Below are 25940 nucleotides of genomic sequence, written 5' to 3' on the forward strand. Positions count from 1 at the left end.
ACTGGTACCAGTGGGGAAGGTGGTTCTGGAGAGGTGAGGGTGGCAGTGGCTGGGCCATGGGTGATGCCCCATGCCATGTCCCCAACAGTGGAGAAGATCCATGCTGCCTTCACCATTCTCCGGGCCTTTGGCTCTGTGTCCACGGGACACAGCCACAGTGCCACCCGATTCGCTATGGTGATGTCACTGGACTTCAACGCCACAGGCCGGGTTACGGCTGCTCAAGTCCAGGTGAGACTTCTGGGTATTTGGGAGAGGGGGTACCTTCGAGCTGCAGGGCTCCCAGACCCACCCAGCAAAGCCACACCTCCAGCTGAGGCCCCCTTGAAATGTGTCTGGAATGGTCATTGCACCCCCAGCCCCGGAGCAAAGTAGTCCATCTGCATCTTGGAGTGTCGTGGGGATGAAATATTCATGAGCAAATATATAATTCAGCCGCTCATTAGCTGGGTCTTAAGAGCATAAACTCAAATTAAACAGATGCTCGCCAGCCCTCTATGGCAGTCTGTGTGTGACGAACACATGGCCTATTTGTTCCTATCTCCAAAATCACCCACACCCCTCCCCTTTCCCCCTCAAACATTCTGTTTGAACAGAAAATAGGATTAGGTTATTAGATGTGCTGCTGCTATGGGGAGCTGGGCTAATATCCAGACTCAATGAAAACTCCTCAGGGTCAAAAAAGTCTCTTTTCTATCCTGGCCCTGATATTTGACCATGAATCACGCTTTGGGGTCAAGATATTAAAGGTCTTAGTTAAATAAGAATATGTTAGAGGCTGGCCCTATTTAATTGTTATTGCCTTTGGACACCTTAATTGGAATGAGTCTGTTGCATTGGTTGATTATTTAGGTGGACCCTTAATTAGCAAGACAAAGGATTGACAAGTTTAGATTGGGAGGATGCCAGCAAAGATTTGAACTTGAGATGTCACCTCAAATCCATGGTGGGTTAGGGTGGATCACCCTAAAGGGACCTGCTGGGTAGCTGGGCACCAGGCATCAGCAGGTGTAACCAAAGCAACTCATTTCCCAAATGCAGACCCAGTGTTCTCCATCTTCCCCCACAGACAATGCTTTTGGAGAAGAGCCGTGTGGCACGGCAGCCGGAAGGAGAAGGCAACTTTGAGGTTTTCTCACAGGTGCTGGCAGGATTGGACCTGGATCTCAGGTGAGTGACTGGGGCAGGCAGGGACCACAGAGGCCAGTGAGACAAAGGGCACCTGACCTCCAGGGCCCAGCCTTAGCTCCTGCCCACAGTGGAGTGGCTCTGGAACTCTGTGCTTAGGAACATGGCCTCTGAATTCCAGCCTTGTGGAAACACTCTGCTCATGGTCTGGGTGACCTGGGTCTAGTATTGTCTATTCTGACCTCAGTTTCTTCCACTGTCGAATGGGAACAATACCTTTACTTCAGAGGATTAAGTGAGATAATTCCCATACAGCTCTTTATAATTGCTGGGGGTGGCAAAAGGCTGTCTGCTGGGGTGGTGGCATGTCAGTACAGGGCCTGATAGTAATGTGTGAGGAGGGCAAGGAACAGCAGACCCCAAGTCTTCCAGAAGTTTCTGAGCTTTGTGGGAGCCTTATTCTGTATAGGAGGGTGTGCCCAAATGGGTGCTTCAGGACAGGTGGGGAGACAGGCGGAGCAGTGAGCAGGTTAGCCAGATGAGCCTCATCTTGCAGTGCCTCCCCAAGGAGGTCATCTCTACCTCTCCCTGACTTTGCAGGGTACCCTTGGGCATGCAGCTCCCTCTCTCTGAGCATCGTTTTCCTTGTCTGTCCAAGAAGCAAGGTCCTTATGAAGCCCCAGAGAGAGGGGTGATGGTTCACCATTGGCCCTTCTGCACCCCCTGAGAACTCCTGCCTTCTTCCCCATCTGAAGGGCAGGTTCAACTTGTCGTGAGCCTCCTGGCTAAGGCTGGAGGGATACTGTCCCTTGTGGCAAGAGTACAGAGTAGAAAGGGCACTCCCGGGTTTCAGAGGTGGGTAACTGCATAGTAAAGAAGCTTCTGGAGGCCTTCAGGAGAACTTGGCAGTAGGGTGGTAGAGCATAGTGATCAGAGCTGCAGATTCTGGAGCCAGGCTACATGACTTTGCATCCCAGCTCCTCCACTTGCTGGCTGTGTAACCTTGGGCTAGTGACTTCACTTCTCTGAGCCTCTCTTTCCTCATCTTTAAAATGGGTGTTATAATACCTACCTCAGAGGGTTGTTGAAGGATTAAAGAGTGAGTAGGTATCCGATGCTTAGACTCGTGTCCAGGACATAGTGAGTGCTTTGCGTATGTCTGTTGTTCTTCTGGGGGATTTGATCTGCCCTGACACTCCTGTCACCCACTGACCAGGTGTGGGCTGAAAAGAACAGCCTTTGGGTCAGAGGGATGTATGTTTGAATCTGGCTTGGCCCCACTCTGAGCCTCAGTTTCCCCCTCTGTGGAATGGGTACCTGCTAGTGCCATCCCCTTTGCCATTTAAATGAGATCATCTTTCAAGGCAGCAGATACTACATAGCACATAGTAGGGTGCAACATGGAAGGGCGCAATAGGTAGATGCTGAATGATGGGAGTTTGAGTTCTGCTTTCCTACCCTGGGGCCTCAAATGAGAGCCTTCACCTCTCTAGGCCTCCATTTCTTCATCTCTTGGAACACTGAAGGACATGCATGTTCCTGTTCTGCCCTGGACCCCCAGGTCAGACCATTTCTTCTGTATCCCTGGGTGGGATTCAGGCTGTGGGCCTGAACCTATTGCTTGCTGGAGAGGGGGAAACTTGGGGCTCACCTGGTGATGGGTACAGGAAGGACAGGGCTGGGCTGCGTTAGCAGGGATTGCCAGGCTTCCACTCCAGGCCTGGCCCCATCTGCATGACTTCAGCGCTGGTGAGTCTGGCCTGGGTGAGCTTGGCATCATCAGGAGGCAAGACAAAGCTGCCACTGGGAGGATGAGGCCACTCCAGGTGCTGGGGTCTCAGTGGCGTGAAAAACATGTGCTTGAGGGGTCATGGGCATTCTGGGAGCTCTTTAGTTGTTCTGCCTCCAAGATATCTCCCCAGGCCATTGCCCTTTCTCCATCTCTGCTGCTGCCAGGTTGGTCCATTCATGGTGAAGTTTCTAGAGCACAAAAATGGGTTCCCATTTCCACAAATTTCCTTCCTTTCTCTCATTCATTCATGTGGCAAACTCCTATTCATCCTTCAAAACTCCTTTCAGAGTGCCACCTTTAGAGAAGCCCTGCCTGATTCCTGCTCCCTCAGTTTCTTCTTTATGCCGTTTTGGTGTCTGGTGGGTGCTTCTGATTCAACATCTGCCACACTGTGGTTTATGGGTCTCTCTTCCTCAGTGGATTGACTGTGGGTTCCCTGAATCAGAGACCCTACCTTACTCCTCCATGTCTCCCCAGTACCTAAACACAGGGCTTGGCATTGGATAGGAGCTCTTTAATTATTGGCCAAGCTGAACTTCCAACTAATGGAAACAGACCAGGCTGAGAGTGAACCAAAAGGAAAGAAACAGTATTTGATACTGTGAGAAAAGCAATAGAATGAGGATAACTGAGATCAGAGAAGAGTAATACCTTGCCCTCTAAATGGCAGGCCTGGAATTGGATTTGAGGCCTTTCTAACTCAAGGATCCTTTCAGGGAGTGAGAAGGAAGAGAGGGGTATAGAATCTGAAATGAATGAGGGGAGGGGGGCACTGAAGGACCTAGACCTGGAGGCAGAGAAGAGACTCCACTTCCCTGGAACCAATTTGAGCCCCCATGTGTAGACCAGGAACACCTAGAAGTGAGCCTGGAGAGGGGTGGAGGCATACATATGCCCCTCCTCCCCCTTTCCTTGCATTCATCAGGCCTTCAGGAGTGGGCAGCCCATCTGTAGGCCTCACTCTCAAGGAACCTGTGGTGTGAACACTGCAGGGAGCTTTGGAGATCATGTCCCTTACATGGTGAAGATGAGGCCTTGAGATAGGAAAGAGGGGCAGGATAGTGAGGGAACTAAAGGCTAGGGCTCTAGAGGTCAAAAGATCTCTGACTTCTGACTCTATATACATTAACTGTGAAGTCTTGGGCAAGGAGCCAACTCTCAGTGCCTCTGTTTTGTCATCTGCAAAATGGGAAGACTATTTGTACCTATGTACGAGGCTATTAAGAGTAATCTTAGAATTTGGCACATGACAAGGGCCCATTCATGTCGCCTATTCTAATATTATCTTAGAGTAGGCCACACAGCTGGTGAGAAGAAGACCTGGGATTAGAATCTGCTCCCTTGATTTTAGTCCATGACTCTTCTAGGGTTTCCTGAAGTGAAGGAAATAAGTGAGGAATATTCTGGAGGCAGGAGGTGTCTCATGGGCAGAGCTGGTGGAACTAGGGCTTGGGGCAGGCACTGGCACTGCCATGGTGACCACCTGTCCCACTAGGCCACTGCTGTGCACGGGGACCCTGCTCACCTCTGGTCCCTTCTCACTTCCAGGACGGAGCTGTACCTGCACCAGATGGCAGACAGCAGCTCCTTTGGCATGGGCATGTGGTCCAAGGTAAGTTGTTCCTTCCTGGGGTTCTGGCTGAGTCCCTGTCCCGAGGCTGGTATGGAAGGGTGATGGAGGGGTCCCCTGTACAACTCGATTCCTTTGGCACTGGGTTGTTTAGTTAGCATGGCTGGTCATGTGGAGGAGGTAGGAGATGCCTTTGTAGAGTCTGGGTTTGTTGGGGGAAATGAGACTTGTACAAATAGAGGGAACCAGGAGGTGGTGTACTTCATGGCAAGAGCATGAACTCAGGAGTCAGGCGGTCTGGGTTCAGGTCCTGGCTCTGACACTTATTAGCTATGTGACGTCAGGCATAGAACCTAACCTCTCTGAACTACTGTGTCCTCTTTGGTAAAATGATGATAGTAGTTGCATCTACCTCATGGGGTTGTTGTGAGGATTAAATGTGACGAGGTGCATAAAGTACTTCTCACAGGGCTTGGCCTAAATCAGTCACCAGGGTATTGACAGAAATGCCATTGGTGATTAGTGTGAGTAGTTGCAATTAGATGTGGTCTGTGAGGGGGCCTTGAAAGATGAGTATTCAAATTGCCTAAAAAAGCAAATGACTCACTTGTTTGTTTATTCCTTTATTCATTTGTTTATGTTCTAACAATGGTTTTCTGAGTCCCCATCCCCATACCTCCACACCTGTGCCAGGCTTGTGCTAAATGCTGGGATTATGGTCCTCATCCATGAATTTTCATCCTAGCAGGAGAGCCAAACATGGAAATTAATGCAATCATTCAGGATAAGGATATGCCAGAGGTTGCACAAGATGTTGTGGGAGCTAGAGGAGAGTGAGAGAGTTACTTGACTTCAGTTAGGGAGGGCTTCTTAGCAGAGAGGACATTTGAGCTGGGTTTTGAAGAATGAGTAGGAGTTCTTCAAGTGGAGGGGGGTGTGGATAATTTCAGCTCCAAGACCTTTTTCCAAACATACATGTCTGGGCAGCAAATGGTCCATATATGTCATGCCACATGTATAACTAAAAATGGATCACAGGCTTACATTTAAAACTTAAAACCATAAAACTTCTAGAAATGAAACATAGGAGGAAAAACTCTGATCTTGGATTAGGCAAAGAGAACAAATTGATAAATCGGACTTCATCAAAATGAAGAACTTCTGTTTGAATGACACTGTTAAGTTGAAAAGGCAAGCCACAGACTGGGAGAAAATATTTGCAAGTCACATATCCGATAAAGGATTCATACCCAAATAACACCCAAAACTCATAATTAAGGAAAAAAAACAGTAAAAAGATGGTCCAAAGATTTGAACACACATATAAGGAAGAAAATATACTGATGGCAAATAAGCACATGAAAATATGCTCACTATCATTAGTCATGAAAGAAATGGAAATTCAAATCATGATGAGATCCCATGATACAGTCACTAGATTGGCTAAATTTAAAGACTGATCATACCAAGTGCTGGTGAGAATTTGGAAAAACTGGAACTTTCATACATTGCTGGGGGTAATGTAAAATATTTCAACCATTTTGGGAAACAGTTTGGTAGTTTCTTTAAAAAGTTAAACTTAACACCTCCCATATAACACAGCCATTCTACTCCTAGGATTTATCAGGGGAATGAAAGTTTATGTCCATACAGAACTTTTATGCAAATGCTCATAACAGTTTTCTCTTAGGCAAAACCTGGGAACTATCTAAATGTTTATCAACAGATGAATTGATAAATACATTGTGGTATAGCCACACAGTGGAATATTGCTAAATAATAAAATTGGACAAACTATTGAGAAACTCAAAACCATGGGTGATTCTCAAAATAATTATGCTGAGTGAAAAATCTCAGATCAAAGTGAGCACATACCATATAATCCCATTTATGTTAAATTCTAGAAAATGCAAACTAATCTATAGTGAACAGAAAACAGATCACTGGTTTCCTGAGGACCGAGGGATGGGGAACAGAGAAGGGGAGGGATTACATTGCTGAATTCACAGAATTTCTGATTCAGTAAGATCTGGGGTCTGGCCTAAGAATTTTCATTTCTCATGAGTTCCCAGGTGATGCTGCTGCTGCTGGTCCAGGGACAGCACTGTGGTGGGGTCTGTTTCTGCATGGGCAGGGTTAGGGTGGACTAGGGTGGGGTGGAGTGATGTGGCTTCCTGTCTGTAAATTCTGGGGGCTGATACACTCCTTACATTCCTGACCACCCCCTCCTTTGAAGTGGGGGGAGCTGCTGTATGTTTTCTTTCATACTATTTCTCCCCACAATAGGGGACAGTAGAAGCCCAGACCTCAGTCTTAAAGACATAAGATGAGTGGTTATCCCAGCACTGGGTCTTCTCATTCATTTGATGAGTTTTGGCCACATGTATTCATTTAAATCAGCAAGAGAGTTGTTTGCTCTCTCACTGTTTTTGAGGAGAGAAAGGGCCCAAGTGGGGCTCATGTGAGCTTCTCCAGCTCTGACCTGTTTGTTAACCATCTGCATGAATGAATCTTTTACAGCATGAATCCATGTCAAGGATGACTTTGAAGTGGTTTTCTTTCTTTCTTTTTTTTTTTCTTTCTGTGTTTCTGTAGGATTTTTTAGACCAATTGATTTGTGAGAACTAGAAGGTGTTCCTTTGTTCTCTCTCAGCTCCCTGGCATGTATCAAGAGAGTGTTTTGTCTTTTCTCTGAGAACAAAAACATTGTCAGAAAACTCGATGGACTTTGAAACAAGCCTGGGCTAGTTACCAGGGTTGGGCACTCCAGGTGTAGTCTCATTAATGGAACTTGGTGGTCAGGAAATGCTCCCCCAAGAATGCTAAATAGGATTCCCTAAGGCTGTAAGGTTTAGCAAATAATAATTATACAGTATGCTCAATTAAATTTGAATTCAGATAAACATTGAATAATTTTTCAGTATAAATATATCCCAAATATTGTATACCCCTAGAGGGGTAGAGCCATGTCAAGGAAGCCTGCCTGGTGGATGTGACCACAAGCTGGTCCTAGAGTGAGAGTGAAGTTAGGTGCAGTGAGGCCAGTGTTCCTGTTACACCAGATATTGCAGGGGTTAGTATTTATACTAAAAAAGTCTATCTGAAATTCAAATTTAACTTGGCATCCTGCATTTTATCTGGCAACCCTATGGCCCGACTTTATCCTCCACTAAACCTTCTCCTCCTCCTCCTCCTCCTCCTAGTCGGTCCCCCTAACTCTTGATAAGTTCTACTTCTGCTTTATATGTGACTTTGGTCCCATTTTCTCATGATAATTCATTGATGACAGTGGTTAAGAAATGGATTCTGGAGTTTAATATGGCCAGGAACAAAATCCAGTCCAGCCCCTACAGCTGGCTGGCCTTAAGCAAGTGACTTCACCTCCCTGGGCCTCAGTTTCCTCATCTATAACCCTGGGGTAGTAGTAGTACCCCCTATTAAAATAAAAGAGATAAAGCACATGAAGCATTTGGATACTTGTACAAGGTCTGGCACTCAACCAATGTCAGTTATAATAATGATAATAATAATAATTATTGAAATGTTATCATGGGATGGCTTCTTTGGACCAGAGGGGTGGGATGCAGATGACAGGGCAAGGAAGGCCTCGACGGCCCGTGGTGGGAGCTTGGCTCACTCCCCAACAGCATGGCACCCTGCCTGCCCATGAGGCCTCCAATCCATGTTCCTTGACGGCACAAAAAAATCTGCACATTTTTTTCTCCCTGGCTTTATCTCTATTCTCTCCTAGTTTATATTCTTAATGAAATATATTTTTAAAATCACATTAATACATACTTCTTGTAGAAAAATCAAAAAACCATAAAGACAAAATAAAAAAACCAAACAAAACACATAACACATAGACAAAAACTAGGGCTAATAACTTCATTGGTAACATTTTAAGAGATTTTCTTTTAGCATTTTTTCTATGAATATTTTACATAGTTCAGAACAAATTGTATATCATTAAAACTTTCACAAACAATATCTTTAATGATCAGACTTTTATGGAGGAGTCATAATTCACTGAACTATTTCCCTAATGTGGTCCATTTGCATGGTTTAAAAAGTTTTGTGTTTGTTTTGTAGTTATCTATGATGTGGTAAGCATCTCTGTGCACCCATTTTTAGGCCTCAGTGGCTTTCCAGCCCCCTAAGGAGACGCTTCCAGTAATGGTCTGTCCTGTTGTCTCCTTGGTAACAACCTCTCATCACATATTACATTGTTCACTTTTGGTCTGTCTTCTTTCCACTGTATTATGCATCCTGCACATTGCTGAGTAAACTGAGCTGGGCACACAGTAAGTGCTCAATACATGCTTGTTGAGTGAATAAACAAATGAGCATGCCCAATTCACCACAACCTTACCCAAATTGCATCTTTTCAGTTTTTAAATCTCTGCCACTGTGGGAGGCAGAAATACTCTCATTTCATTTTCATTTATCCTTGCTGTCTTTGAAAGCCTTCTGTTGGAGAACTCAGGGTCCCTTCCCTCAGCCAGCTTGGGCCTCTGGGATCTGGGAATTCGGGATCAGTAGCTCCAGGAATCCTGCTAGTGGTGGACACCCTCCAGCCCAACCTCAGTGGCTCTCATTTGGGGACACTAAATGGATGCTTAATATCATCTCATCATCAGGTATTTATAGAGCACCTGCTAGGCACGTGTGATAACTCAGCTGATTCTTGCCTTCCAAGAACTCATGGTTGGGAGGTGGGGTCCACCACAGCCACATGCACAGACCATTCCAAGCCAGACAGATAAGTGCCTAGATACAGGCATGGGTAGCTTGTGGCCAGGCCTGGAGCAGGAGAGGCGTGTCAGGGAAGCCTGCAAGGAAGAGGTGACAACGAACTGGCCCTGGAGTAAAAGTGAAGTTAGGCAGGTGCGGTGAGCCCAGTGTTGCTGAGGCAAAGGCAAAAGATGGGGCAGTAGCAAACTGCAGTGTGGCTGGAGAGTGGGGCCAGGGCCCAGGATGACCTAGGGGAGGAAGGGGCACTGGCCTGGGGCTTGGTGCTTGCCTCTGCCCACTGACTGCCACTTCCCCCTTGTAGTCCTCGCCCTGCACCCTTGCTGTCTGCCACATTTCAGCTTTTAAAGGGAATTTATTTGAGATCTGAGGGGGCACCAGGAAACATTTGAAATCACAAAGCTTTAGTATTATTTTCTTCTCTGTAATTTATTTTTCTGCAACCTCGTCCAATTTTTTAAAAAAAGTGCCCAACAGCAGTAGCAATAATAACGAACCTGGCCTCCCAGCCATTTGCTTCTGGCTGTCACATTCCAGGCTCTGGCCCGAGGCACATTTATTTTTTATGACCTGTTTGTCAGCTGTGAAGGAATGGTCTCCAAACAGAAGGATGGGAGATCTTTCACTGGTGCTCAGGGCCCTACCAGGGACTTGCTCTTATTTCATCCCTCTAACAGCCCTTTCGGGTAAGGGGTTAACCCAGCTGTTTTTTAGGAGGAGTAACTGAGGCTCAGAGAGATAAAGTTACTAGCCCAAGCACTCACAGCTTTTAATGGGAGAGGCAGGACTGGAACCCAGGTCAGCCTGACTCTGAGCTTGGTGCTTTTCTCACCCTGTCATCTCAGTCATATGGAGTGGGTGAGGATCATGCTTTGCAGGGTCTGTCTGACCCACCACATTTGAATCCCGGTCCCTGCTGCAAGGGGGGTGCAGGTCACCTAAACTCTGTTGGTCTCAATTTCAACATCTGTGCAATGGGCAACACCCAACTCCTCAGGCCTCTGCCAGGATGGGGAGCTCCGTAGAGTGCCTGGCATGTAGTGACTCTGCCCTCCTCAACTGAGTGGCTGTGGGCAAGTTTCCCTCTTGGTTTCCTCCTTTGTCCATCAGAGAGACCCATGTCTGCCTCCTAGAGTAAAAGCACCCAGCATACCACAGTGGGTGCTCAATTAATGCCTTCTCTCCTCCCCCCTCAGCTGGGATTGCAGTGCCCAGAGAGGAAGTGGACTGGCCAAATGTTGATTGTGGGGCAGAGCCACTTGGAAACGGGCAGCCCAGCTCCTGGCCCTGTTGCTCTGCCCTCACCTTGGTCCCTGTGGGGTTCACCTGCCTGTGCAGTCACTGACGTTTGGCCCTAGAGCTGGCTCCAAGTCCAGGGGGTGGAGACACAGGGGCTGTGGCAGCCTAGACCTGGGTCAGGGGAGGGATGCTTCACAGACCCCTGAAGGGCATTCGGATCCAGGACTGCCAGAGGCCCCCATTGATACTCAGAGCCAGGGGAGGGGAAGGCCAAAGGCTGGTCCCCTCTGCCAGTGAGGCCTCCATTAGCCATGTGCTCCATCAGAGAGCAGCTCTCAGTCACAAGTTCCCTTCAGCCCTGCAAGGAACCAGCCTGCCTTTCCTCCCCTTCGTCAGACTTCTCGGCACCAAGAGGCACCTGTTGGGGTGACTGTTCCCAGGTCCCATGCCTTTCTGCTCAGAGGCCCTGCCTGTTCCCCAATTGCCCCTGTACCTTGCTTGTTCTTTTTTGCCGTCTGTGATTGCCTCATGCACCACTTCTTCTAGGAAGCCTCTGATCCTTCCAGTCATTCCCCAGCCTCCCCCATACCCCATCCCTGCGGATATTCACTCTGTGCTTTCATTGTTTGAATATCTGTCCCCTTCACTGGATTGGGAGCCCCGTGAGGCAGAGGCATGCCTGGGTGGTGTTCCATGGGGTAATGGGCATGAACTTGGGCAGCAGGGGAAAGGATATCTTCAGAAGGCGGAACTGCCAGAGCAAAGGTGTGGGGGTAAAGGGAGAGGTGGTGGTGGTGAATAGGGGCTGCCGCGTACCAGGCACCATGCTGACTGCTTTATACTCACGGACCCATTTAACCCTCACAACTGCTCTAGGAGGAGGCCACACCCTTAGTTCCATTTCACAGAAGTGGAAACTGAGGCTCAGTGTACCAAGTCACAGAACAGGAGATTGTGAATCTAGTTTCATGTCTGAGAAAGGCCATGTCCAGTTCCTTTGGACTCCAAATCCCTGTACTTCCCACCAGGCTGCTCTCTCTGAATTGTAGGAATATCCTGGGCACTCTAAACCCAGCCTGATTTAATGTAGGAGAGAACATTTTGGATTTTATCATTTTCACTAAATTACCTGCCGTTTCTGGTTGACCTTGAGACTGATTGCATCAGGCAAACCCTGGGCATCTTGTGATTCTACTTTTTTGTCCCATTGTTTCTTGTTTTGTTTTTTAAATGGAGATAAAACATACATGTAAAGTGCACTAATTTTAAGTGTTCAGTTCAGTGATGTTTACATTTTTAAACACACCTGCAGTTAACCCCCAAATCAGTCAAGATATAGAATATTTCCCGGTCCTTCTGAGGCTTCCTAGAACCCCCTCCCAGAAAACCCCCTCCCTATTAGATGTGTCCCCCACCCTGGAGTCATGATCGTGACTTCTCTCACTATGGGTTAGCTTTGCCTATTCTTGAGCTTCCCATACATGGAATCATGCAGTGTGTGGTCTTTTGTGTCTGGTGTCTCATACTCAACACTGGATCCATGGGATTTGGGCGATGTTGCGTGTACTGGTGGCCTTGTTCTTTTTCCTTGGCCTGTAGTCCTATGTCACTGTGCCCTGGACACACCACCATTTGTTCTCCCATCCTCCTGTTGGTAGACTTTTGGGTTGTGAGTTGACTTAGTCCATTACTTCGACATTTCTATTTTTACAATTTTGATTCAAGGAGTGGCTTTTGTCAGGGGGTTATGCAGAGTAGTTGGAGGGACAACTGGCTCTCTAGAATCTCAAGGAAGTGTAAATGTCTTCTCAGTCTGAATCATTTTAGATCAGAAACACACACACACACACACACACACACACACACATTTCCCCTTTCGTGTTTTCTGTTCCAAAAGGAGATACTAGGGGAGATAGGTAAAGAAGCCAATGCGCTTCAGTGAAAGTTTTTTCATTCCTCTCCCCACGAGTTGAGTGGTGGATGATGGAATCTGCCTGTAATTTAAAGTCAAATGCTGATAGCTGACAGTGGGAGCCATAATAAATGTGTTGCCACTGTCCTTTTGGTGTCCTTTCTCTGCTACTTTCAAATCTCATAAATAACCAAGAGCATGGTGGTTAAGATGCTTTCCTTCCCTCTGTTTGTTCTAGTGGAACAGCTGCAGTTGCTAGGTAGAGCTCCTGGTTGCTAGGGATTTTGTGGTCCTGTGGTGGCCCAGAAATATGATGGATCAGTGGGACATGCTTTTGCTATTAATTGAAATGTTTCTATAGTGAGTCTCTCAATGTCACTGTAGGCTTTGCTATTGTCCATATTGGTTGATGATCCTTGCAAGTTTCCCAGTTAGAAGTGGCTTGAATGGAGGCGACAGAGGCAAGTGGCTTGGACTGCGTGTCAGAAAGCTCACCTCTAGTCCTGTATCTGATGTTAATATGCTGTGTGGTCTTGAGCAAACATTGTCTGCTCTCTGGACATTAGACTTCACAAAATTCAAGGACCTCCCAGCTTTAACAGCCTACGGTTCATCACTTAGTTCCCGAAGCAGGCCAAATGCAAATCAGTTCCTCGTTTTTTTACTAGTGGATTATTGACGAAAGAATTCCAGTCCCCGGCTCACTTCCTCTCCACCCAGCAGGCTTCTGGGCTACATCTCCTTGGCCAGATGGTATGTGTGCAGGAGTTTCAGACTAATTTTAGTATTCAATCAAATGTAATTGGGATCATAAATCTGAAAGAAAAAAAATCCTGCAACCCATAAACATCTGATCATGTCATTTTCTCTTTTCTCCTGCTTAAAAATCTTTGGCAGCTTCCCATTGCTTGCAGCAGGGATGGCAGAACAGGTTCCATTTCAGTTACCACGGCAGAGTCGTTGGTGGAGGCGGAAAGGGGTAATGTCTCGAAACGAATCCAGACTCACTGGCTTGCTGTGGGATCTTGATCGATTAGTGATGTCTGCCACAGGTCCAGAAATGTAGTTGGGGGCACGTACCAGTATTTGCCACTCATGGCTGGAGTTCGGAGCCCAAATCCTTTAATCTTGTGCTTGAGGCCTTCATGATTGGCTCCTGCCAGCATCTTATGCTTTGTCTCCTCTCCTTCTCTATCTGCTCCACCTCCAAAAACAGCTTTGTGCCCATAACCAATCAATCACCTCTTGTCTCCAAAGATCACCACTTTGTCCATGTTGTTCCCTCTGCCTGTAAGGATCTTTATTACATTGAATTGGTCAACTCTGCCTATATATCTTTCAAACTTCAATAATAATTTGGTCTCTTCTTCTGTGACGTTCTTTTGACTCACTTATGCAGGATTAATTAGCCATTCTCTCCTCTGAGATTCCATAGTTCCTGCATACACCTGCATCCTACCAGTAAGCCCGTTTCACGGACATTTGCTTTTTTATTTCTTTCCATTTCTACCTTGAGAGATCCTTGAAGTCAAGTTCTGGGTTTTTCTCATCTTTGCATTGCCCAGAATGGAGCCCAGCACAGAAAAGCGCCTCAATAAATCCGTACTGAATGAACACACAGATGAATAAAATTACACAGCAATCCAAAGTCAGAAATGATTTTTACAACTTTCCCCTTTACAATTACTCCTCAGCGTAATCGTGGGTAATTTACTTTGATGATAAAGTGATCACATATTCCCCCAAGTCTGAGCTCAGCTTTAAGTTGCAAGTTTACATTTTCTCAACCATGATGGCTTCTTTTTCTTCCCTTTGCTCTCAGCCTGAAGACAAACAGAGAGCAGCAGCTGCCTTTGCCCAGCTCCAGGGCGCCATGGAGTTGCTGGGTATCTCAGAGAGCGAGCAGCGAGCCATTTGGCGGGTGCTGGCAGCTATCTACCACCTCGGTGTGGCTGGGGCCTGCAAAGGTAAGTCCTTCTTGCTGAGCTCATCTGGACGGCCAGCTGTCTCCTTTGGCAGGTGCCTGATAAGGCCCTTTTCTCAATGAGATAGGGACAGGTCCATCTGTCTTATCCCATGTTTCTGGGTCTGCACTTCGGGAGGTTGCCAAACCAGGCGTGGCAAGAAGGAAGCAGGGCTGGATATTTCAAGTCAACCTTTTTACACCAGTGCTGTCCAATAGCTCTTTCTGCTATGTGGAGGCACTCTATATCCATGCTGTCCTGTATGTTAGCAACTAGCTGTCGAGTGTATGAAATGTGTAGTGCGACTGAGGAACGGAATTTTACGTTTTATTTAATTTTGCCTACTTTACATTTAAATAGCTACATGTGGCTAGTGGTACTGTACTGGGCCGAGGAGCTCTGGAGCAAGTGAGGGAAGGTTGGGTCCAAGCAATGAAGGTGATGTTTCTATGTAGACATCCTGGAGATGCTCCCTTTCATATACACTAAAAGCCAGCTCTGCTGTCCTCCTCCTCCTGCATCTGCTCCATCTTCTTAATTGTCTGTTTGTAGATTGACCCTACTTCCAGTTGTTCCCACCACCGATCCCTGTCCGATCATTCACTGTACCCTGTGGCGTCATTGCTGTCCTGGCTTCTCTATCTTTACTCTTAACACCTTAGACCAGCAGTTTGCCTTTTTTTGTTTTCAGCCTGGCCTTTGTAGTAGCCTCCTTGCCAATGGTGTCATCCCTCCCTTGGTCCATCCTCATCATTTTCACTGTTTTTTTCCCTAAAACCTGTACTGGGCAAAGTGAAGGATATGAACGGCCCTAAGCATGTGGTCCTTTTGTGAGTTTGCCATCTTGTTTGCAGAGACAAGACTTCTAAACTTAAAACCATCAGTCAACCTTGTAGGCTGACTAAGATTGAGGATGTAATTGCATAGTTCAGAGTGGGAAAGCCATGAAGGTTCAGAGTTGGGGATGTGTGGAAGGGAGCAAACCTATTTTACCAAACAGAAAACCAAGGCTCAGAGATTCTAGATACAATAAACTGCAGGGTTAAGAGTGTGGCCTCTTGAATTGATTATATATTTTGGATGGATTATATGGTGTGTGAGTATATCTCAGTAAAGTTGCATTAAAACACACACACATGCACAAAGAGTATGCACTCCTGAGCGAGTTGAAATCTGAACTTCTCTGAGCTTCAGAGGCCTCCCCTTTCAATGGGCTAAGAGCTGGGTTGATATGAAGAAGAAGCTGAATTGGGTTGGGTCCCCCCAGAATCAGATCCAGAAACAATAATTTGTGGGTTAGGGTGGGGCATCCCAAGAAGCACCGAGATGGAAGTGGGGAAGTGAGACAGGGAAGGGAAGGCAGGCCATATAGGGTGCTTTGATGAATAGGTCACCTTTGAGAAACTTAGGCTCATTCCTGCTGGGAGCCTCTGGGAGATTCTGAGGAGCTTGCCCTCTAGTTGTCTTACCCAACAGGCAGGGAAGTTGAGATATTTACCCACCAATTCCTGCGTCCCCCTTGTTGAGGGTTGCTCCTGGGAAGTGTCAGCTCCCCATGTTTCCATCCTGCCACCGCATGCTGGTCTAAACATGCTCCTGCAGCCAGAGAAAGCAGAAGCACAGACAGATGCCTATACTGAGAGGCTGGGGTCATGTTTGGGGTGGCATGTTTGGGGGTGGGGAGGGCTGAGGGGCAGGTCACCAATAGCATCCAGCCCAAGGCATTCCCTCAGTAAAATGCAGCTCTAGTGATCAGGGTGCCTGGGTTAGGTGACTTTCCCAAGCTCACATCTGGCACTCAGCTCAAACAAATGCGCTCCCTTCAGGCACCTGCAAAGCTTAGGAAGCGGACAAGTCCTGTAGCTGTGCAGGACCTGCCTTCTGATTTCATTGTCAACCTTGAGTTCTCTCTCCCTCTAACGTGCCAAAACAGAGGCTAAGAGAGCCCTCGGGTTCATTGACCTGTCTCTAGAGAAGTGATGGAGGTCAGCTTGGTTCTAGAGCTTCTCCTGGGTCAGGTGGGTGCCCCCTCTGATGTGGGTTCAGGGACCTGACCCATACCTGTAATCATCTGTAATGATAAAAGAGAAAGTCACATATATAAATATTTTATTAATACATGATTAATAATTCCTCCTAGTCCCCCTTTCCCCCCTATCTTATAAATTATTTTAAGAGGAATTGCCTTCAGTCTGCCTGGGAGACCTGCCCAGATGATTTACTTACTATATATTCTGCTTTGGAAGATTTCATAATAGGTTGCTCTAAAATCAGCTATTAAGAATTTCAAAGTCGTATATAAATGTCTTTGCTTTGTGTCATAACAGATCATTTTGAAATATATTAAGAATCATTTCCATTAATCAGGTTTTTTCATTAAAATGATATTCTCCTTCCAGTATGCCTGGCTTCCTTAACGTATTTCGGGAGCCCCAATCCTACTTTTGAAAACTGCAATATCAGTCTCTGTAGGGAGATTTGAGGCCTTATAACTGGACTCAGTGTTTTTGAACTGTTAGAGCAATAACAGCCACCACCACTAATATTGGTTTAGCATTTGACTGTTTCTAAAGGGCTTGCACCTTTTATGTCTTTTGATCTGATTGGATTCCTGCAACAATTTGGTGAGGATGCATAGTGCCATGAGCAAGAGAGCACAGGCCGGGGATCAGTCTGTTGCATATGAATCCTGGCTCAGCCTCTCTGTGCCTCATTTTCCCCTTATGTAAAATGGAGCAAACAATGGTACCCACTGTGTAGGCTTGTTTTAAGGATTAAACGAGTGAATGCCAAAAAATGAGGAGCATAGGACCTAGCTTCCAGGGAGAGGTCCCTAAAGTAGTTGACTTCGTCTATTGCTTAAGAAAATGGAGGCGCAGAGAAGGTATGTGACACACCCAATGAAACACAGCTTATGTTTCTTAGTGAGATTTGGAACCTTGGCCTGTCTCCCTGTAAAGATATCTCTGCTGCTCCAGATTTTGCAATGAGCTGGGAGGGTCATTCTCTGGTGGAGAATTAAGGTGTTTTCCTGGGGCCCCGGGCTGAGTGCTATATATGATGATGTCATTGCGTCATCAGAATAGCCTCGGAGGGGTGAGAACTATTATGATGCCCATTTTACAGATGAGGAGACTGAGGCCCAGCCGGAGAGGTTCATCCCCATCCCCTAGGGCACACAGCTAAGCCACCAGTGGGATTTGGATCCAGGTCTGCCTGAGCTCTGAACCCAACCCCAGAAACTGCACCTTCTACCTTCCAAGCCCTGTGGGATTCTGCCCCCCTCCTTCACAGGCCTCCATGAGAGCTGGTGGTGTCATTTGGTTACAGTGGTTCCAAGGCATGAGCAATTATCTGTAGGCCTGGCTGGTCCCCCTACCGCCTCAACCACCCAGAAAATCTTTTATCCCTAGTGTCATGGGTCAGCGTGAACAAGGATAGGGCAGCAAATGTGACGGGAAGTGGATCTAGGCTGCTGACCAGAGGAGAGTTTTCCTTTCCACTGTTGCCCTCTTTCCCCCACCATGGGAGTTGTGACTTTCTCCTTCTCTTCTACAAGCTTTCTCCTCTTTTTTCTGTTTTAAAAGGCCACCATAGACAGAATGGTCCGGGAGGATGAGGTCTAGACCTTCAGGTCACTGCATGGTTCCAGCATGTTTGCCATCCCTGCTGAGGGTTTCTCCCATGAAACCTTCGGCACTGACATCACACAAGCCCTCCACAAAAGCCTCTTTATGCTACTCTGAGCCTCCTCCTGTGGGGGTCACATCCCCTCCCCTCCCCTATACCTACCAGATCTGACCATCTTTATTATACAGTGGGATTATTGGATTAAGGTCTGTCTCCCTCACTGGGCTGTAACCATGTGACTGCAGAGACTGTGCCTGATTCTGCATCCCCAGGGCCTGGCACATAGTGGTGCTCAATAAATATTTGTTGACTAATAAATCATCTTAGCAACTCTTAAAGGATGGGGGAGGCTGCCTAGTAATGATGAGGGATGGGAGGGTGTTGTGTGGTCAATAACATTGGCAGGTAGAAGGAGACAGCCAGACAGATGAGCAGATGGACAGAGGGTATCCATCTCACCAGTGGTTCCAAATGAGAACCATTCTGCTCCCTTGGGTATCTCCTCTAACTTTAGCTCTGGCATGCCTTCCATCAGCCAGCCAGATGGCTCCTGGGCTGAACCGTTTCATTCAAAATGAGCCTTCTTTGAAGAGTCAGGCATGGCCTTTGGATCTTGGGATCGTGTCCTCGTGGTGGTGGAGGAACCACATCCCTCCCTCCCCTCTGTACCACATCTGTACCCTCTTTCCATCTCTCAGGCTTACTGTCACTAATGGGTCCCTCAGGAAGGCAGTGGGAGGGGACTCTGGGGGCTGACACCACTTGGCAGGCAGAAAAACAACAGGTGATTTGACATCATGGTTGGTTTGCTATTAACCAAGGCTTGTGGCTGGAGCTATCCCTCAGGGGCAATTAGACGGCTGTTCATCCAAACTCACATATCTTTCCTTTGGCACAAAATGGCCCATGGAACAATTAGCTGGCACCTGTGTGTTTTGAATGGCAGTGGGAAGGATACTTGCTGGGATGAGGGGAAAGCTGGGGCTCAGGACTTGGAGAGAGCTGGATTCGAGTCCCGGCTTCCCCACTTCCTAACAGCGTGAATTTCCATAGGCAAGTGCTTTCATCTCTCTGGACCTCAATTTCCCTGCCTGTAAAAGGATAATTTTTACAGTTGTTTTACAGTCAGATCATGTACTCTAACACCTGGCACATAGGAGGTATTCAGCAAGCTGTAACTATTCTCTTTGCACAGCACTTCATTTCAGTTGTCCCTGCTGGTATACCCTGAGGTGGGCAGAATGGGGATTATTAGGCCCATTTGATGGGTGAAGAATCTGAGTGTCTGAGAGGTAAAGCTCCTTGCCCAAAGGCACACAATGAAACTTCTAAACTAATGAATGGCCAGTTCAGAACCAGAATCTGGATCTGGACTCTCAGCCCAATGTTCTTTCCACAGCTTAACAGAAGTTCCTGAGGTCCAAAGACAGTGCGAGGTAGTGGTTAGCACACAGTTGGAAGTGTCAGCCCCAAAGTGCTTGGTTTAAACAGTTAATCATTCCATTATCTCCCAAGGTGGGTCTGCAGTTTGGAAAGACTCAGCCGAGCAGCTCTGGCTTGGAGTCTCTCATGAGGTTGTAATCAGATGGTGCCTGATGCTGAAATAGTGGGGGGCTGGAGCAGCATGGATGGCATCTCTTCGAGCCATCTCGGATCTCTCCATGGTGGCTTGCTTGGGCTTCCTCCTGGCATGGCAGCCTTGGGACTCCAAAAGCAAGTTCCCAGTGAGCAAGATGGAAGCTGCATCACCTTTTCTGACTTAGCCTTAGAAGCCACACAGCCTCACTTCTGCTCCATTCTATTTGTTATAAGCGTGTCACAGCTTCAAGAGTGAGAGGAAATCAGATTCCACACATGAATGGGGGAGTGGCAAAGTTCTAGAACATGTAGGATGGGAGATATTGGTGTGGTCCTATTTTGCCACAGTGGCCTCAAGCAAGTAACTTACACTTTCTGAGGCTGAATTTTCTTGCCTGTAAAATGGGATTGAGAAGAGTAGTGACTTCATAAGTCTGCTGTGCAGATGGAATGAGATGCTGTGTGTCAGGAGCTTAGCACAGGATACTTAGTAAGGGTGCAATAAGTGTTAGCTGTGTAAATTATGGTGCTATAAGGCACGTAGTGTTCCACAGTCTCTACTTCCTGGCTCCCTTCTGAGTTGGCAAGAGGACACTCACTGGGACTTCTGCTTTCTGCTTTTATTATCACTGTTCCCCACTATCTTCTGATGCCCCTAGATCCCTCTTCCCACAGAAGAATAAATCAAAGATGAATTTGGTGGCCTCTTGGTTGCAAGGAACAATTTCTCTGTCTTGGGCCTCTTGGCTGTATGAGATTAAGATCAGAAATCTATACCCTTCCCAGGAATGAAGACCATTAACAGAACACTCTTGGAGTCTCCCATTTCTCATCCTAGCCCAGGGCTAGGGGGTCACATTCTTGCAGCAATGCTGACATGGAGAGAAGGGATCCCCTTTCTGTGGTTCAGGATGCTGAGTCTTGGCGAGGCCGTCCAACATTGCCACAGCCAAATAGCACCATGTGGTGAAGACTGGGTTAAAACTCAGGGCTCATTTGCCTCCAAAGCCTCTGGCTTTCTCTTCTAGAAGGCTGCCCAGCCAGCCCAGGTCCAGGAGGGAAAGAGGGCTGGTACATCCTGGGTGCTAGGGCCTCTTCTAAGAACTTCTTAGCTCCATCCAGTGACCCTTCCATCTGGAAAGTCATCCCTCAAAGCCCTTGCAGATGGTGGCTGAGCAGAATCAAGATACAAGAGCTCAGGGGCTAAAGGCGGGGCTCTGGGATGAGGCTAATGTGTGTTCAATTCCGGTTCTCTTGTGTGATCTTGGCAACTCCCTTGACCTCTGAGACTCAGTATCCTGGTCTATAAAAAGGGGATAATAATAGCACCTAACTCCTAGCTTGTAAGGCTTAACTTATTTAATTTCAATATGTAAAGCTTTACTGTTGTTATTATAATTATTAATGGGAACTCTGTCCACTGTCCAGGGGGAATGCCCGTTTCTAGTTCATTTTCCCAGGTGAAAGTTAGGAGGGAAGCTGACTTGGGTTGATGGTTAATCCTCTCCAAGCTCTATAGTCCTGTTGCTGTAAGAAATGACATACACTCTCCCAGAAAGTCTGAGTCCATTTGTCACTCTACCTGCTGTCCCTTATTATGCCACAAAACAACACAGTGGCCAGAACCAAAAATGGCAACAAGGATGAGTGATGCCTGTCTTAACAGCGATGTCATTTCACTTCCCTTTTTCTCTGAAGGCTGACAGGATGTTTAATTTATTTGTCTTTCACTAAATTTTCTGGTCTTCTTGTTGCTGACCCATTGCCTAATATATGACACAGCCAAGCCCATGTATTACCAAAGGAGGGGCATGTAATGGGGTGATGAGGAAGGCTGCCATCAGCGGTCAGCTTCCTGCCTGCTATAATAAAGATGCCAGTTACTGGATGGATGGGCCATAACTTGGGGACCCCAGAGGTGCCCTCTGAAAGGAGAGGTAATATCAAAACTGACAAGGACCCAGCCCCCTGCCTCCTGTTGAGTTGCCCCAACATGGAGCATCAAGGACTGTCCATCTGGGGATAGGAAGAGGTAGCTGAACACTCCCCAAAGAACTGAGAACAGAGGCCAGTGATCATAGTTACAGCAAAAAGATGAACATAAAACAATGACCATAAATTAAGGCACTTGGTGAAGTCTTTTTCTGTCTTTATTGTTTTAAAAAATTGTGCAAGCAATATCATAAAGTTGTCTTTTTATAAAATATGGAGACAATACAGAAGAATATTGAGTAAAAAAGCCAAGGTCCCTTCTCACACCCCAAATCCAACTGTCCTCAAAGCTGACCACCATTGTGGTTGACCTTCAGATTATTTGTGTTTTATTTTGTAAACTTTTTGTTTTGAAATAATTGTGGACTCACAGGAAGCTGCAAAAAATAGTATGTAGAGTCCTATGAGCTCTTTCTCCAGTTTCTCCAATCTTGATATTCTGTATCACTGAAGTAAAATATGAAAACCAAAACATTGACTTTGGCAATTGCTGGTAAGCAGACTATAAACTTTTTATTAGGCCTTTTAAAAAATATGCTTCTACAGGTCTAGTTAAGACCAGGGCAAGCCAAGCCAAAGGGTAAAGGTTGAAACTGATTGTGTTTTAAAACTTCAACTTCCGTGTGAGACCAAGGGAATAGATATCTATTTGGTACAAGATCTAAATTTTCTAAACGGTACAACTCTACAGCTGATTTGTTCAAACACCACAATTTCATGGAACTTTGAATAGGAAGGGAGATACGGTAGGTTAGTATAGGCTGGAGTGAAATAGTGACACATCCCAGAGTAATTTGGGCAGATAATAAAAAATATATTTACAGCCTCCCCCTCCCCAGCCCCGAGGATCTGGGGGAAGTTGCGGATGTGTTGGACATCCTCACCTGGACTGGTGTTGATGTTGTCACAAACATTGGGACTGGCAGTTTGATGTGCTGAGCCCTCGATCATGGGACTTGCCCTTATGAAGCTCGTTACCACAAAGGAGAGTCTAAACTTGCATGTAGTTGTGCCTAAGAGTCTCCCCCTGAGTACCTCTTTGTTGCTCAGATGTGGCCCTCTCTCTCTCTAACTGAGCCATCTCGACAGGTGAACTCGCTGCCCTCCCCCCTACGTGGGACCCGACTCCCAGGGGTGTAAATCTCCCTGGCAATGCAGAGTATGACTCCTGGGGATGAATGTGGACCCGGCATCGTGGGACTGAGAGTATCTTCTTGACCAAAAGGGGGATGCAAAATGAGACAAAATAGTTTCAGTGGCTGAGAGATTCCAAATGGAGTCGAGAGGTCACTCTGGTGGACATTCTTATGCACTATATAGATAACACCTCTTAGGTTTTAATGTATTGGAATAGCTAGAAGTAAATACCTGAAACTACCAAACTCCAACCCAGCAGCCTGGACTCCTGAAGACAATTAGATAATAATGTAGATTACAAGGGGTGACAGTGTGATTGTGAAGACCTTGTGGATCACACCCCCTTTATCTAGTATATGGATGAGTAGAAAAATGGGGATAAAAACTAAAGGACAAATGGGGTGGGATGGGGGGATGATTTGGGTGTTCTTTTTTCACTTTTATTTTTTATTCTTGTTCTGGTTCTTTCTGATGTAAGGAAAATGTTCAGAGATAGATTGTGGTGATGAACGCATAACTATGTTATCATGCTGTGAACAGTGGATTGTATACCATGGATGATTGTATGGTGTGTGAATGTATTTCAATAAAACTGAATTTAATAAAAAAAAAAAAGAGTAAGCTATAACAAAAAAAAATATGCTTCTAGTTACATCTAAGTATGTGATGAACATATAGGTAGGTGGATGGATTGTTGTTTCTCACATAAATGGATTCTTAGCATCTCCATTTCTATGCCCCTTGCTTTGTTTTTTTTCTTTTACTCCGCAGTGTCTTTGCCGTATTTCCATGTCAATTTGTAGTGATGTCCCTAGTTCTCTTCGTTGACTGCAGGGTATTGCCCAGAATGGATGTACCTCTGTTTGTGTAATACTTCTCCTACTAATGAACGTTAGTTATGGTTGTTTCCTGTTTTGTTGGTGTTATAACCACTGCCACCACACTTAACATCCTCCCACATAGAGGGTTGTGCACACGAGTCAGCATTATGGAGGCTTGGTTTCCTGGAAGTGAATTACTGGGTCAAAGGGTGAGTTTAAGGTTTGGCATTTTCAGGAAAATGGTCCATTTCACCTGGCCTGGATATTTACATGAGTTAGCTCGCTTCTCCTTCAAAGTCTATGGGGCAGCTACTATAGATATTGTGGTTATAAGTTCTGTTTTGCTGGTTGGGAGGCTGAGGCTCAGAGAGGCACAGTCACTGACTCGGGCTCATGCACCTGTAAGTGGCACAAAGCTAGACCTTTTGCCTTTCATGCACTGTGTCACTGGAGGTCAGAGAAAGGCTTTATGTGTTCACATGGGCCTGCTGCCTCCATTTTGAGATGCTTCCCCTGTCCCCTACTCCCAGATCCCAAGGTGAATGCTTGGCTTGTCCTCTCTATGCTTCTCTCAGCTCACTTCTTTTTACCCAAGTGAAGCATGCAAGGCTCATAGGAGCCAAGGCCAGGCACCTGCCTGCTGGCCCCCATCCTGAGGCTCCTTGCTACAACTTAGGACTCCGTCTTGTTCCCCTCTGACTCTGAGGAGCCTCATTCTTCCACACAGCACTGCTTCCTGCCCCTAATGAAATGAGCTTCACACAGGTAACAAGGCATTCTGAGTTCAAAGTATATGTGCGCCCCTCCACTAAGACTAGTCTTGGTGATGGGTCTAGCTGGTCAGGCCCAGCCTTCTTCATGTCTCAGGCTCTGAAGTGAAGGGATGTCGAGGTTGTCGAGTCAGGAGGGAGGGGCTGTAGGCTGGGCCTGGATAGCTACTCTGTAACAGCCTTTGGCTGGCAAGCTCAGACTCCCATAGACATGACTTGCCTGGGGCCCTGCCAGCCCCCAAGGAGACCTCCTGGCATGATCTTAAAAGGCAGGGAGTTGCCCACACACTGGCCCTGTAAGCATCCCTGCTGGGGTGGAGAATCTGAGTTCTGGAAGGCAGCTCAGATAGAGGCAGACCTGAGCCCAGAGACTAAAGCCCAGAGGGGGCCGATGGACTTTCTCAGGGTCACACAGTGAGGCTATAGGAAAGATGGGACTGGAATCCAGGTCTCCTGATTGGCCCCTTCTTCCCTTCATTCCTCCCTCCTTCCCTTCCTTTTTGTTCTTTTCCCTTACCTCCCCTCACCCCTTTCTTTTCCCTTTCTTTTCTTCTCCTCTAGGCCCTCAGCTGCCTGGGACCATCCTCATGAATCAAGACAAAATTTAGCCCAAGCAAGGGAGATAGACTCAAACAAGTGCTGGGAGGGAATTTTAGGCAGGAGAAGTCCAAGGTTCAGAATGATTAATCCCACTCTAGAGGTCCTTGAGGCTGGGTCCCATGAGCCAAATATTGACAACTGAGAAGAAATTAGGGAGGGTGACATAGGAGGGCTACTATGACAAATACCACACAATGGGTTGACTTTAACAGCAGCAATTTATTGCCTCAAGGTTTTGGAGGCTAGAAATCCAAAATCAAGGTCTCAACAGTCCATGCTTTCTCCGAGTCTGTAGCATCTGGTGCTGGCTTGCTCCAATCCTTGGGGTTCCCTGGCCTGCATCTCTGCCTCCGTCACAGAGTGGTCTGTCTCCTTGGCCTTCTCTGTGGCTTTCTCTGGCTTCTGGCTTCTTCTGACTGATTGGGTCTGAATTTCCTCTCCCTTATAAGGACTCCAATCATGGATTATTAAGGCTCACCCTGATTCAATTTGGCCTCATCTTAATAGGATCTTTGAAGATCCTATTAAAAAATGAGACCACACCTTAACTAATAATAACGTCTTTAAAGGTCCTGTTTACGAGTGGGTTCACATCCATAGAAATGTGCGTTAATACTTGAACATGTCTTTGTGGGGGGCAAGATTCAATCCCTAACAGAGGGTGTTATGTGTTGAATTGTGTCCTCCAAGAAGACGTGTTCAAGTCCTAATCCCCAGTCCAGTAAATGTGACCTTATTTGGAAATAAGGTCTTTGAAGATGTTATTAGTTGAGACCAAACTGGATAGGATCAATCTAGATCCAATATGACTGGTGTCTTCGTAAGAAAGGGAGAATTAGACACAAAGAGATGGAGACAAGGGGAGAAGACCATATGACAACTGAGACAGAGACTGAAGCCCAAAGGCGGCCAGCAAACCACCAGAAGCTAGATTCTCCCCTAAAGATTTCAGACTTCTATCTTCCAAAGCAGTGAGACCATGAATTTCTGTTGTTTTAAGTTATCTAGCTTGCAGTACTTGTTGCAGCAGCCCTGGGAAACTGAGACAGAGGTTG

At 46.6% G+C, this 25940-nt stretch overlaps 1 protein-coding gene across 1 annotated transcript in view; it reads left to right on the forward strand.

Annotated features, from left to right (window-relative positions):
- The window catches only part of MYO18B (myosin XVIIIB), a 256547-nt gene that overhangs the window by 18513 nt on the left and 212094 nt on the right, over nt 1–25940 (forward strand). Inside the window, exons 8-11 of the mRNA XM_037816981.1 lie at nt 89–231; nt 1070–1170; nt 4469–4532; nt 14216–14360. Of these exons, the coding sequence (XP_037672909.1) occupies nt 89–231; nt 1070–1170; nt 4469–4532; nt 14216–14360 (453 nt within the window). The remainder of the gene's footprint in view (nt 1–88; nt 232–1069; nt 1171–4468; nt 4533–14215; nt 14361–25940) is intronic.

Source organism: Choloepus didactylus, chromosome 23, assembly GCF_015220235.1.
Source record: "Choloepus didactylus isolate mChoDid1 chromosome 23, mChoDid1.pri, whole genome shotgun sequence".
Lineage (NCBI taxonomy): Eukaryota > Metazoa > Chordata > Mammalia > Pilosa > Megalonychidae > Choloepus > Choloepus didactylus.